The sequence below is a fragment of the Triticum urartu genome, chromosome 7A (genome assembly GCF_056163025.1).
Source record: "Triticum urartu cultivar PI428250 chromosome 7A, HENAU_Tu73, whole genome shotgun sequence".
Classification (NCBI taxonomy): domain Eukaryota; kingdom Viridiplantae; phylum Streptophyta; class Magnoliopsida; order Poales; family Poaceae; genus Triticum; species Triticum urartu.
Window position 1 is genome coordinate 392,285,068 of NC_141879.1, and position 13,389 is coordinate 392,298,456.

General features: G+C 43.4%; 1 protein-coding gene across 3 annotated transcripts in view; it reads right to left on the reverse strand.

Annotated features, from left to right (window-relative positions):
• Positions 1-4,324: 4,324 nt before the first annotated feature.
• Positions 4,325-13,389, reverse strand: part of LOC125519719 (CBS domain-containing protein CBSX2, chloroplastic-like) — a 40,575-nt gene continuing 31,510 nt past the window's right edge. The window contains exons 6-9 of one of the 3 annotated variants that reach the window (XM_048684460.2): positions 7,214-7,329; positions 7,049-7,106; positions 6,866-6,969; positions 4,325-4,576 (exon numbers count right to left, since the gene is read on the reverse strand). In XM_048684460.2, the coding sequence (XP_048540417.1) occupies positions 6,895-6,969; positions 7,049-7,106; positions 7,214-7,329 (249 nt within the window). In that variant the 3' untranslated portion in view covers positions 4,325-4,576; positions 6,866-6,894. Of the gene's footprint in view, positions 4,577-6,723; positions 6,970-7,048; positions 7,107-7,213; positions 7,330-13,389 lie in introns of those variants that run through there. The other 2 variants (XM_048684461.2, XM_087536205.1) reach the window with 2 other exon arrangements.

Sequence of the window (13,389 nt, forward strand, 5' to 3'; positions counted from 1 at the left end):
TCTTGATATTCCCGAGGACGATAGTATGTCTATTATTCTTGGAAGACCCTTTTTGAATACTGCAGGGGCTGTTATTGATTGCACCAAAGGCAATGTCACTTTTCATGTTAATGGTAATGAGCATACGGTACACTTTCCAAAGAAACAACCTCAAGTCCACAGTATCAATTCTATTGGAAAATTTTCAACTATTACTATTGGAGGTTTTGAATTTCCTCTTCCTACTATCAAGAAGAAATATGATATTCTTATTGTTGGGGACATGCATATCCCCGTTGAGATGACCTAGTGTTATTCGAAAATTCTCCGGTTTCATGTTATTCGAAATGAGTTTGTTAACAAGACCTAATCAATCTTGTTAGTGGATTTCTTTTGATGAGCATGAGATGGATGAAGTTAGAAAACACAACTCTCTGTACCCTTTCTTTTTACTTTCTGTTATTTATTTTAAATAAAGCAAAAATAGTATTTTCTGTCTGTTTTTTGAATTATCCATGCAATAAAAAAATAGCCCGAAAATAGAAGTTCTCCAAATGCCCTGAAAATTAAATATGATTTTTTTCTAAAATATTTGAGAATATCTTGCACTGAGAACACAGCAGGGGAGCAAGCACATGGCCACGAGGGTCCAGGGCGCGCCCACCCCCCTGGGGCGCCCCCTGCCTCATGGGCCCATGGTGGCTCCCCTCCACTTATTCCAGCCACCACACACTCCTTCCTCCCACAAACATCGCTAGCAGCTCAAACCCGAGTCCAAGCTCATCTTGCTGCCATTTTCGATCTCCTTGCTCAAAGCTCCATTCACAAAACTGCTTTGGGGGATTGTTCTTTGGTATGTGACTCCTCCAATGGTCCAATTAGTTTTTGTTCTAGTGCTTTATTCATTGCAATTTTTTGCTGCTTAGGTGACCCTGTTCTTGAGCTTGCATGTCAAATTTATGTGGTCAAAAGTAGTTTTGATGCATGATACTGCCTCTAGGCACTTGTAGGACTAGTTGCTATCAATATTGTTGAGTTTGGTTCACTTTTATTTTGAAGTTACTACAAATTTCAGAAAAAAAATTCAGAGGAAGAAATATGTTTAGGAAAATGTACCAAGGTGGTTCTTCAAGGAAGCAAGGACCCAGACTCACAATACGCGATGCGAACGAGGAACCACCAAGGGATGCTCAAGTGCGGCCCTGTGAATGGCCGTTAGAGGACTTCATGGTTCAAGCGGGAATCAAGGAGGAATTTGAAGCTTATGTGTGTAATGCTGATCTTGAGAGCTTCGAGGCAGATAAGTGTCGTCAGTACCTCTATTTAACTGATTCATTTGTGAGAAGATTTAAATTTTCATCATCACGCAATTCTCAAACTGTCCTGTTCGATCTTTACGATAAATCTTATACCATGGACTTAGAAGATTTTAACACTGCTTGTAAACTCCCACAGTAGGGTGATGTTAGTGAACCACGCAAGTCTGAATTTAGAGATTTTCTTGCTAGTATAACTGTGGGGGGAATCTAGGGATGTGACGCAAGCTACCATAGGGAGCATTCATTTTCCTGCTATACATTATTTTGCTCTCTTCATAGGTAGATGCATTAATGGTAAAGATGAAGCATGTCACATGTGTGTGCCTGATCTTCGCGTTCTCAGAAGCGTTGTTTTAAGTGATAAACAATACAACTTGGGGGCTATCATTGCATGTAGGTTGCATAATAATCGTATTCATGGAGATTTCTTTGGTGGAATTTATGCAACCCGTATAGCTAACTTTCTTGAGATACCCATACGTGGACATGATATTGAGTTGCATCCTTCTTATCTAGATTATGATGCTATGGTTCATCATCAGTTTGTTGAGAGGAACGATCAATTTCTCCAGTACCGACTAATATTTGACAGACGACGCACCTATCACGTCGCTCTTCCTGCTCCTACTTTCTTTGACTTTCAGGCAAAGGGGAGATATGTTATAGCCAGGGAGGAGGCGACCAAGTACGAGAGGAGGGCGGAGACAGCTCGCCTCCAAGCTGCAGCTCATCAGGCAATTGCCGCTGCAACTCATCAGGCAATTTCCGCTGCATCTCAGTACGACCCCAGCTACAACTTTGGATATCTGCCAGGCCAGTCGTGGCCATAGACCAACTTAGGCCAAAAGCCTAAGCTTGGGGGAGTACGTATTTATCACTGACGTTACATTCATGTTCACATACTCATGCTAGTTGTTGGTGCTCATACTTTTTCACTGTGTCATCCATGCTAGTTTATTTCTTTTTTATACTTTCTCTTGTGTGTTTGATAAACCTTAAGAAAAAACAAAAAAAAATTAGTTGTAGCTTTTTAGCTAGTTTACTTTCCATGCTTGTAGTCGTAGTAATTAAAAAGAAAACCTAAAAAGATTTCTCGTTCTTCTTTTGCTTGTTGGGAGTGTTCCCGTGTAAATAGTTTTGTTTCTTTTCTTTGGGGGTCGAGAGAAGAAGACCATGATTAAAATGTTAAGTGGCTCTTATATGCATTATTGTTGATCTAACAAAGAGCCCGTATTACCTTGTCTTCTCTCTTGAATTGAATGCTTACAGATTCCAACTTAGTCCAACGCACGTGCATTATTATTATTATCCACACTATTCGGTCGTGCAAGTGAAAGGCAATAATGATGATTATATGATGAACTTATTGAGATGAGAAAAGCTGGTATGAACTCGACCTCTCTTGTTTTTGTAAATATGATTAGTTCATCGTTTCTGATTTAGCCTATTATGAATAAACATGTTTGCAATGACAATTAGAGATTGTAGTTGCTTATGCCATGCTTAATTAGCTAGGAGCTTATAATGGTTTGCCTTGCGTGCCAACATGCTATTAAAATGGTTGTGATGTGGTATGATAGGGTGGTATCCTCTTTTGAACGATTCGAGTGGCTTGACTTGGCACATGTTCACACATGTAGTTGAAACAAAATTAACATAGCCTCTACGATATTTTATGTTCATGGTGCATTATATCCTACTTATGCTTGCATTCGGTATTGATTAATTTTAATGCATGTTCATGACTGTTGTCGCTCTCTAGCTGGTCGCTTCCCAGTCTTTTTCTAGCCTTCACTTGTAATAAGCGGGAATACTGCTTGTGCATCCAATTCCATAAACCCCAAAGTTGTTCCATATGAGTCCATCAAACCTACCCGTATACGGTATCTACCTGACGTTCCAAGTAAATTTGTATGTGCTAAACTCTAAACCTTCAAATAAAGATTCTGTTTTGTATGCTCGAACAGCTCATGTATCAACTAGCGTTGTCTGTATCTTCCATGCTAGGCGGGTTATTCTTAAGAGTGGACTCCGCTCCTCACTCACGAGAAAATGGCTGGTCACCGGGATGCCTAGTCCCATGCTTTATGCAAATCAAATCAAAATAACTGCAAACAAAACTCCCCCAGGACTCTTATTAGTTGGAGGCACTCGTTGTTTCGAGCAAGCCATGGATTGATGCTTGTTGGTGGAGGGGAGTATAAACTTTATCATTCTGTTTGGGAACCGCTATAATGTGTGTAGCATGGAAGATATCGAGATCTGTTGGTTGTTACATTGACAATGAAAGTATACCGCTCAAAATATTATTCATATCTATTTCAAAACCGAGCTCTGACACCTCTACAAATCCCTGCTTCCCTCTGCGAATGGCCTATCTATTTATTTTTATGTTGAGTCATCATCCTCTTATTAAAAAGCACCAGTTGGAGAGCACCGCTGTCATTTGCATCCATTACTATTAGTTTACATTGAGTATGACTTGACTGGATCTCTTTTACCATGAATTACAATGTCTAGTCAGTCCTTGATCTTTAAAGGTGCTCTGTATTTATGTTTTACGATCTCAGAAAGGGCTAGCGAGATATCATCTTGTCATATCATATCATGATTGTTTTGAGAAAGTGTTATCATCTGAGATTTATTATTATTGCTCGCTAGTTGATTATGTCATTGATATGAGTAAATATTAGACCTAAGTGTTATTGTGAATATGGTTAGTTCATAATGTTTGCTGAAAACTTGAATGCTGGCTTTACATATTTACAACAACAAGAGCAAACAGAGTTTGTAAAAATTTTTCTTTATCACTTTCAGTTTATGAACTGAATTGCTTGAGGACAAGCAAAGGTTTAAGCTTGGGGGAGTTGATACGTCTCCGTCGTATCTACTTTTCCAAACACTTTTGCCCTTGTTTTGGACTCTAACTTGCATGATTTGAATGGAACTAACCCAGACTGACGTTGTTTTCAGCAGAATTGCCATGGTGTTATTTTTGCGCAGAAATAAAAGTTCTCGGAATGACCTAAAAATCAATGGAGAATTATTTTGGAATATATAAAACATGATATTACAAACATGGGTCTCATGACCCAACATACAAAGTCATACAAGCAACAAGCGAAGCATAAACCTGTCTGAGGACAGACGGCTGGAAAGAAAGAAGGCTAGAAGCTCGTCTACCTACAAGATCCTCCAAAGAAACCATACCTCCGTCTGGGATTCCCAAGCTACTCATCCAAGCCCATGTGGAATTACTAATGAGCCTGAAGTCTCCTCTGCAAAAATATAAATTAAGCAAACATGAGTACAAATGTACTCAACAAGACTTACATCAAAACTAACTACATATGCATCAGTATCAATAAAGGGATAGTGGAGTTTAACTGCAGTAAGCCAGCTTTAACTCAGTGGCTATCTTGTACTACGACTATCAGTAAATTTTTTGAGGTGAGAAAGTGCACACGAGTCCACATATTCACCATATCAATACACCATTATGGATCCGCTCCCGTCTCCCTCTGAGAAGGCCGTCCATAGCACTCACGCTTATCTTGCGCATTTTAGAGTATCCTTTTAAGTTGTCTATGAACCATATAAGTCTCCAAGTAGTCCATATCCGAGGATGCGACTATTCGAATAGATCATTTATAACTTTGCGGGGTGTACTTCACACATGTTTGCACCATTTAGCGCCTGCACAAGACATGTGCTCGGTAGACTTCCAAGCGAAAGTCGGCATGGGTGTAGACCACAACCTGACTAACCACACAAGACTCTAGTCCAGGTTTATCGCCTATCTGAGAACTGACCTGCAATGGAAGTCCGACCGATGTTTCCATTACGACCTCAAACGATGTGTATAGGGTTCCCAAGTCCACCTCGTCGGATGGTACTACGCTTGGTACACCGTGCCAAAGTGCCTGCCACATCAAAGCCTACCCCTTCGGTCAGCGCTAAGCACGGCCCCTAGCACAACCAATAAACACTAGAAACTGGTTATAACTCTTGGACAGAGATCAAGGCGATTAATAAGTCGAGTGGGGTCATATTTCAGGGCCCAATGTGTGGTAATAGTTGTTCTTGGATAACATACACATGACTCAGTTCTTAAAGACGGTCTCAATGAGACAACCCACCATGCACTTCTACATGGCCTCTCATTGCTACTTTTACCAAACCGTGTTCACACATTTAGCCCTCACACAGTAAGACATGTTCACCATCATTCCAATTCATCCCGGATGAATCAGACCTGACACAACTCTAAGCATAGCGGGCATAACAAGCAAGCATGAATGAATAGGCACATCATGGCGATGCAACTTGAAGTGGCCGAAAACAGCGCCGGCGCTGAGGTATGCGGCGGCTGGAGCTATGGGTATGCTCAGTTTGGCACTACGGAGCGTATCCGGGCTCCGCGGGTTGCTAGGGAGGTGCCGAGCACATTCCAGTACTCAAACGCAAGTGATGGCGGCTGTGGCTACGTCAACATCAAAGCCGACGGCGAGGAGTTATCGGGCTTGATGGAAGCAACGGCTATGCAACACAATCGAGCACGGGGAGAGAGAGAGAGAAGCGGTAGAGGAGCTCACAACGATCACAAAGAGATGCTCGATGTGGCGGAGGAGACGCTGGAGACAATGGATCAACGCCAGCGGTCTTCGAGCAGAGGCGGCCGGGACGAGCTCAATGGCGACGCTTCCGGGCGTCCGGCCTTGCGTGATTGGGCGAAGAGGCGCGCGAAGTCGATGCAGAGCTCGGGGACATGTAGGCGAGGCGTGGGTTGCACGATGGCTGCAATGAACTGTGACAATGCTCTCTGAGGGTGCTCAAGGCTGAGAGAGAGAGAGAGAGAGAGAGAGAGCAGTAGGAAAGACGAAAGGGCTAGAGAGCGAGGAAGAGGATAGAGGAGGCATGGGCGGGAAAGCAAGCAAGGAGGAGGTGGACGTGAGCGTGCGCGTGCGCACACGCAGCTGCTCCTACTAAGAGGTAGGGGACGATGGGGAGTTGGGTTGGGCCCCAACTACAACAGTTCTAGGCCGCACAGGTAAACCAGGTACAATTTCTGCTTTTCCTTATTTTCTTTATGTTTTCTTTTATTTATTTCTTTTGTCATTGTTTTCAAATATAACAAATTCAAACCCAGTGACAAAATTCCCCTGAATATTTTTATGTTGCACAGTAGAATTATCCAAAGGCACATAAATTATTTGAAATTATATTCTGATTATATAATATAAATACAAATACAAATACAATATCATTTAAATTCAAAGTCCCAAAAATAATTCCTCAAAAATGTTCCTAAATTTTGGTTTGATATATAACTCGCCAAAATTCTTAGAACTATTTTAAAGGCATTTTTGAAACATTGAATGCATTTTTTTGGGTTCTTTGCCCTTTATTTAGCAGAGGCTTTGAAAATTCCCTCAATTCAAAATTTTGAAATTTAAGGATGATGCATGATGCTCACAATACATGTATCCCAACTGCAATTAAACTAGCATGTTGTGTAAACAATTTTTTCAGTATGCTTGCCTACTAGCAATATGTTCAAGTTCCACCTTCGGAAAGGATCATCTACAGTTCCACTTCAAATACTCCCTTCAACATTTTTCTTAAACTCAAGAGCAGCTCTGACGACGTTCCCTCTTGTGATGATTCCAACCTTACAAACCGAAGTTTGTTTTAAGATAAATTAACTAGAGCAAGAAAAGGAGAAAAATAGCAAGGCTTGGCCCACTCACCAATTTGCCCGAACTGTCGACTACTGGCAGCCTGCGGTATTTAGTAACAAGAAGTAACCTGCATGCCAAAATATCACCACCATCTAATTAAGTTATCTTTAAGAAACATTAACATACAAGTTGGTCCATATAATCTCTGGAAACCAATCAGTGATGTACACGTACCTTGCAGCATCTTCAAGGTTAGTAGTTTCACGCACCACAAGAGGTGCAGAAGTCATAACATCACTAACTACTTTCCCATTGGTTTTGCTTAAGAGCTTTTGTATCTGATGGAAAGTCTACAGGCAGGGGTTCGAGTAGAATCAGAGAAAAGCATGAAAATAAACAATATATACTAATACAAGAAATTAAGCATGCAGATACACATGCTTGGAGAACTCATTGCATTCTGATTCGCGCCAATGTCATTTACTCTTTTTCTAACTGGTTATCAATGATTTGGTGATGTTCCATTGAAAATGCAGGCTACCTCCTGTGATATCTCACCATTCAATATGCATAGGGATTTGCACCGTTATATTAGCATGGTGTATTCTTTAATATAGCTCATTCTACATTTTCTTGTATAAGTAGTATAAGGAGGTATTCCTTGCACAGACTATCCCCTCCTGGCTCACTCATCCCCATGCTCCTGTGCCAACCCCCAACAACGAACAACGACATCATCATTAACTTATGAATCACATGCATGTGGATTTTGTTGAGATCAGAGTTTTGAATCATGCAACACATCTAATATTCAGTTTGTACCAAGCTTTTAGACTGCAATATTATTTCAACTTTACAAATATCACAAGTTTATGTTTTTGCACCCATTTTAAAATTGTAATATGGCTTCAACTTTAAAAATAATTTATGTTTAATGCATTTAAATAATTTTCAAGATGTAGTAAATGTTAAATCAAATATATTTTCATGAAGTTATGTGTCTTCTATAAAACTAAGAATCGCATCATGGGGTAACTAATAAATAGTGGATTGAGTGATTGTTAAAATTTCAAATAAAAAAGAATGAGAAATCCATATACTAGAAAAGATTAGTATATGTGGATTGAGTAACTCTTGGAAAAATCATGATACAAATTCCACAAAATCACGTCTTTCTTTTTATTCCTAGTAAAAACCCAAGAACTTCGTGATAATAATTCTAGAAAAACTACATACTAAGTTTTTCTCATGTAAAAAAGCTATGTTACTACTAATGTTGCCTGCTTTTATCTTCATGGTCCAACAAAGATGAATTAACACTGATTACATTGCATGCAGTCGTTTGTTTTCATTTATTAAAACATGGTTAATAATATAGCCAGGTGCTTGTTGTAAGCCATCATGTCATCCATAGCCATCATCTATAACCACTCATACAATAGTGTGGGCTATAAGGTTGGCTATTACATTACTACTTTTTTTTCTCTTCTCTCTTTCTCTTTCATCACATTTATTGTATTTGCCTAAAAATACGCATATAGCTAGCCTCTTGCATGAAAACCCACTTTCCTTACTTTTCACATCTCTCTCCTCCACATAAACAAAAATGTCATGTAAGCAGGCTATAAGCCCACTATTGTATTTGCTCTTAACTCATCATTACTTCTCTACAATGTCATGCGAGTCATACTTATTTGTATTAAAACTGTATTGGCTTAATAGGGAAACTAAAACGATTTCAGTCTGCATTCCAATGGTTCGAATTACAGGGAGGTGCGCCTCCATGTGCTCCTCGTCTGCATCATGTTCCATCATCTACAAAGCAAGATACTGCTATATACTTCTCCACAGTTGTACAAACAGGTACGATCCAGCAGAAGACCGAACCATTCATAAACAAAGCAGGACACTGCTGTACACGTGTCCACGATGGAAAAGAAACGATTGAACCATATTACAAAATAAAACTAGCCAGATGGTTTTATAAAGATCACTCTGAAAATTCTGCAAGACTGAGAGTGATGTTATTCCGCATCTCTTTTCCAGAGAATATGAAAAAATATGTTCGCATAAAGAATAACATGAAACTAGATTCAAATCCACACAAACCACAACCAGCGGAGTGGTAGCAATGGAGATCGAGACCAACCCAAGGCCACTCCGGGATGTCCAAACAAGCCACAACCAGCAGAGGCTCATGGCGCAGGAGAACTTGCCGAGGTGGAGATCTCCAAGCCCTCCCAGATCGGCTGGACGACAAACATGCTACCAATTAACCTTGCATTTTCCACCATAAATCCTTTCGGTACAGCCCCAAGTAGAAGGAGTTGGCCATGAAGAAGCCAAGGAGCAAGGAGGATCAGAAGAAGAAGAAGAAGAAGAAGAAGAACGGACGAAGCCTCAGCCACCGGACAACCGGCCGGGACCGGACGTCCGGAGCCTGAAGCCCCAGCCGAGCTACAGCGAGCAGACGTCCGGCCCGGACCGGACGACCGGCGACACCGCACCCGAGCCAAACGAGCGGAAGTCCGACGCCACCGGACGTCTGGCGACCGGACGACCAGCCCCTTCCGGAAATCCGCAACTTCCACATCCGAGCCAGAACCAGTGGATGACCGGCTACTACCGGACGTCCGGACGCCCGTGAGCCACCGGACGACCGGCCCCCCGCGGGCGTCCGGTACCTGGCTGTGTCCAGTTTCGGGCCTGAAGCCCATGTACCCCCTCCTTTCGCCCCCCATTTGCACTAAGACTATAAATAGATCTCATATTCATCCTAGCTAGGGTTAGCATTGGTTTAGCTCATATTTAGAGATAGAGCATTGCTCATCCACATCGGATCTACTCCACGAGAGAGACCGCGGCCCCTCTTTGAAGAAGATCCCTTTGGATTCAAGACCCATCTAAGGGAAGATCCCCTCGTGGATTCAAGACTTCCTCACGGAGAAGACCGGCTACCTTTGTATCGTCCGTTGTTGACTTTGGATCTCGTATCTTCCTTTGTGTTCATGGATCTAGCGCATGTGTGATCATACTTGTTGGTTTGAGTGTTCTCTTGTGTTCCCCTTGTGATTTTTCCCTCGTTTCCCTCGTGTTCTTCGTGTTCATCGCGAGATCCGCTCCTTTCATGAAAGATCGGCCGATTAGGGTTCCTACCCTACATGAAACGCTCAAGTATCTTAAGGGCCAAACCAAGTTGAACAAGCGTCATGCTAAATGGAGTGAATTTATTGAGTCTTTTCCTTGTGTCATCAAGTACATTAAATGTAAGGAAAACATTGTGGCGGATGCCCTTTCCCGCATATGCATGCTTGTTACTCAACTTGAATTGTATGTCATTGGTTTTGAGCATATAAAAGACTTGTATGAGCATGATCCTACTTTTGCTACTCCTTATGCCAAGTGTTTGACGCACACCTCTTGGGAATGCTATTACATCAAAGATGGATATCTTATGAGAGCTAACAAGCTTTGCATCCCCGAGTCTTCTCTTCGTTTGTTACTTTTGCAGGAATCTCATGGAGGAGGCTTAATGGAACATTTTGGACGCGACAAGACTTTTGCCACGCTCTCCAAGAACTACTATTGGCCCAAGATGTTTCGTGACGTTAACCGCTTCACCAACCGATGCTCTACATGTCACAAAGCTAAGTCTAAAGCTCAATCCCATGGCCTTTACATGCCTCTCCCAATTCCATATCAATCATGGGAAGACATTAGCATGGATTTCGTACTTGATTTGCCTAGGACTAGAAATGGGAAGGATTCGGTATTTGTCGTTGTGGACCGTTTCTCTAAAATGGCACATTTCATTCCTTGCAACAAGATAGACGATGCTTCACATGTTGCTAATCTCTTTGTAGAGAAATATTGCGTCTACATGGAGTGCCAAAGACTATCGTCTCGGACCACGACGTCAAATTCCTTAGCTACTTTTGGAAGACCCTATGCGCCAAGCTCGGAATCAAGCTACTCTTCTCCACGGCGTATCATCCACAAACCGACGGCCAAACGGAGGTGACCAACCGCACACTCTCCGCTCTACTTCGAGTACTCATCAAGAAGAACATCAAGGAGTGGGAGGAGTGCCTACCTATCGCCGAGTTCACCTACAACCGAGCAAAACACTCAACAACCGGCAAGTCCCCCTTCGAGGTCGTCTACGGATTCAACCCATTATCACCATTGGACATTCTTCCTCTACCACTCCAAGAGCGCATCAATTTGGACGCAAGTGCACGTGTGACCCATCTCAAGAAGGTGCATGAAGATACAAGACATACTATCGAGCGCCAAGTACAACGACTTGCGACCAAGCTCAACATCAACAAGCACCCCATGGTCTTCAACATTGGTGATCTCGTGTGGCTACACCTTCGCAAGGACCGCTTTCCCCAAGAACGCAAGTCCAAACTTCGACCACGAGCGGACGGACCCTTCAAGGTGCTTGCACGCTACAACGACAACGCTTACAAGATCGACCTTCCCCGCGACAAGTACAAAGTGAGCGATATCTTCAATGTCAAGGACCTCTCGCCCTTTCATGGTGATGAAGAATTTGATCCGAGGACGGATCTTCCCCAAGGGAGGGGAGATGATGCAGAGCATCCCAAGGTCATCCCTATGGACCCAACTACATCTCCTACAACACCACTTGGACCCATGACACGAGCACGTGCAAGAGCTCTCGAAACCAAGGTGACATCTCTCCTCTCACATTTCCACTTCGATGCACATGAGACATGACTACTACCTCAAACGGAGACATTGTGCATACTCAGGTATCAAGGAGTTGGCCATGAAGAAGCCAAGGAGCAAGGAGGATCAGAAGAGGAAGATGGGCGTGAAGACGGAGAAGAAGAGCTGCGGACGAAGCCCCAGCCACCGGACGACCGGCCGGGACCGGACGCCCGGAGCCTGAAGCCCCAGCCGAGCTACAGCGAGCGGACGTCCGGCCCGGACCGGACGACCGGCGACACCGCACCCGAGCCAAACGAGCGGAAGTCCGACGCCACCGGACGTCCAGCGACCGGACGACCGGCCCCTTCCGGAAATCCGCAACTTCCACATCCGAGCCAGAACCAGCGGACGACCGGCTACTACCGGACGCCCGTGAGCCACCGGACGACCGGCCCCCGGCGGACGTCCGATACCTGGCTGTGTCCAGTTTCGAGCTCGAAGCCCATGTACCCCCTCCTTTCGCCCCCCATCCGCACTAAGACTATAAATAGATCTCATATTCATCCTAACTAGGGTTAGCATTGGTTTAGCTCATATTTAGAGATAGATCATTGCTCATCCACATCGGATCTACTCCACGAGAGAGACCGCGGCCCCTCTTCGGAGAAGATCCCTTTGAATTCAAGACCCCTCTAAGGGAAGATCCCCTTGTGAATTCAAGACCTCCTCACAGAGAAGACCGGCTACCTTTGTATCGTCCGTTGTTGACTTTGGATCTCGTATCTTCCTTTGTGTTCATGGATCTAGCGCATGTGTGATCATACTTGTTGGTTTGAGTGTTCTCTTGTGTTCCCCTTGTGATTTTCCCCTCGTTTCCCTCCTCGTGTTCTTCGTGTTCATCGCAAGATCCGCTCCTTTCGTGAAAGATCGGCCGATTAGGGTTCCTACCCTACATCATTTTGCAGATGCAAAGCATGAGGTGCTACTTGAGTCAGAACCTATTCTACACCTTGTCTTCTCATTGTGCGGCTACTGAAACACCTCAGATTGCAATGACAACACATGCCACTCTCTCCTCTGCTATAGGCAATCCTGTTCAAGCTGATTTGGAGAAGAATGTTGTTCAGACCCAGGACAAAGAGGTTCAAACTGCAGACAATCTCCAGCTTACTGCTGTCTTCTCTCAGGAAGGAAGAGCTGCCAGGGAGAAACACTTTTGTCCTGCTTTACCAAACTGCCAGTCTGTCTGTTCCAGTATCTTGGACTGACTTTTTCATAGCTAAATTGCTGTCATCTGAGGATTTTGTGTGGGTAAAAAATATTCTCCAATCGAAGCTTTGGCAGTTAATCCAGGAAGGCAATTCAAATGGACTGTCTTTTCAGTTTTTCTGGTCCCTCAAGGCTGCCCATCAGAAGCCCCATCAGTGTGCTCTCTGTTTTTGGCTGGACAGAATGCTACCAAGGGTTATTCCACCCCACAGGCACTTAGATCCTCTCATGTTGTGCAAGTGGAGCATTTTAGTACTTCTGTGGTGCACATCAGGAAAAGGCAACAGAAAACTCCCCTAGTGGTCTCAGAAGTTAGGAGTGCTAGACTCAAGCAACTGGCCAGGGGCTACAAGGGTAAGACATGCCTTGACAAAGATTGTCTTGCATGTGCTGCAGATGCTCCTCCACTTAACAAGAAGGTGGTCAAGAGCCTCTATGATAAATTTGGGATGGTGGAGAGC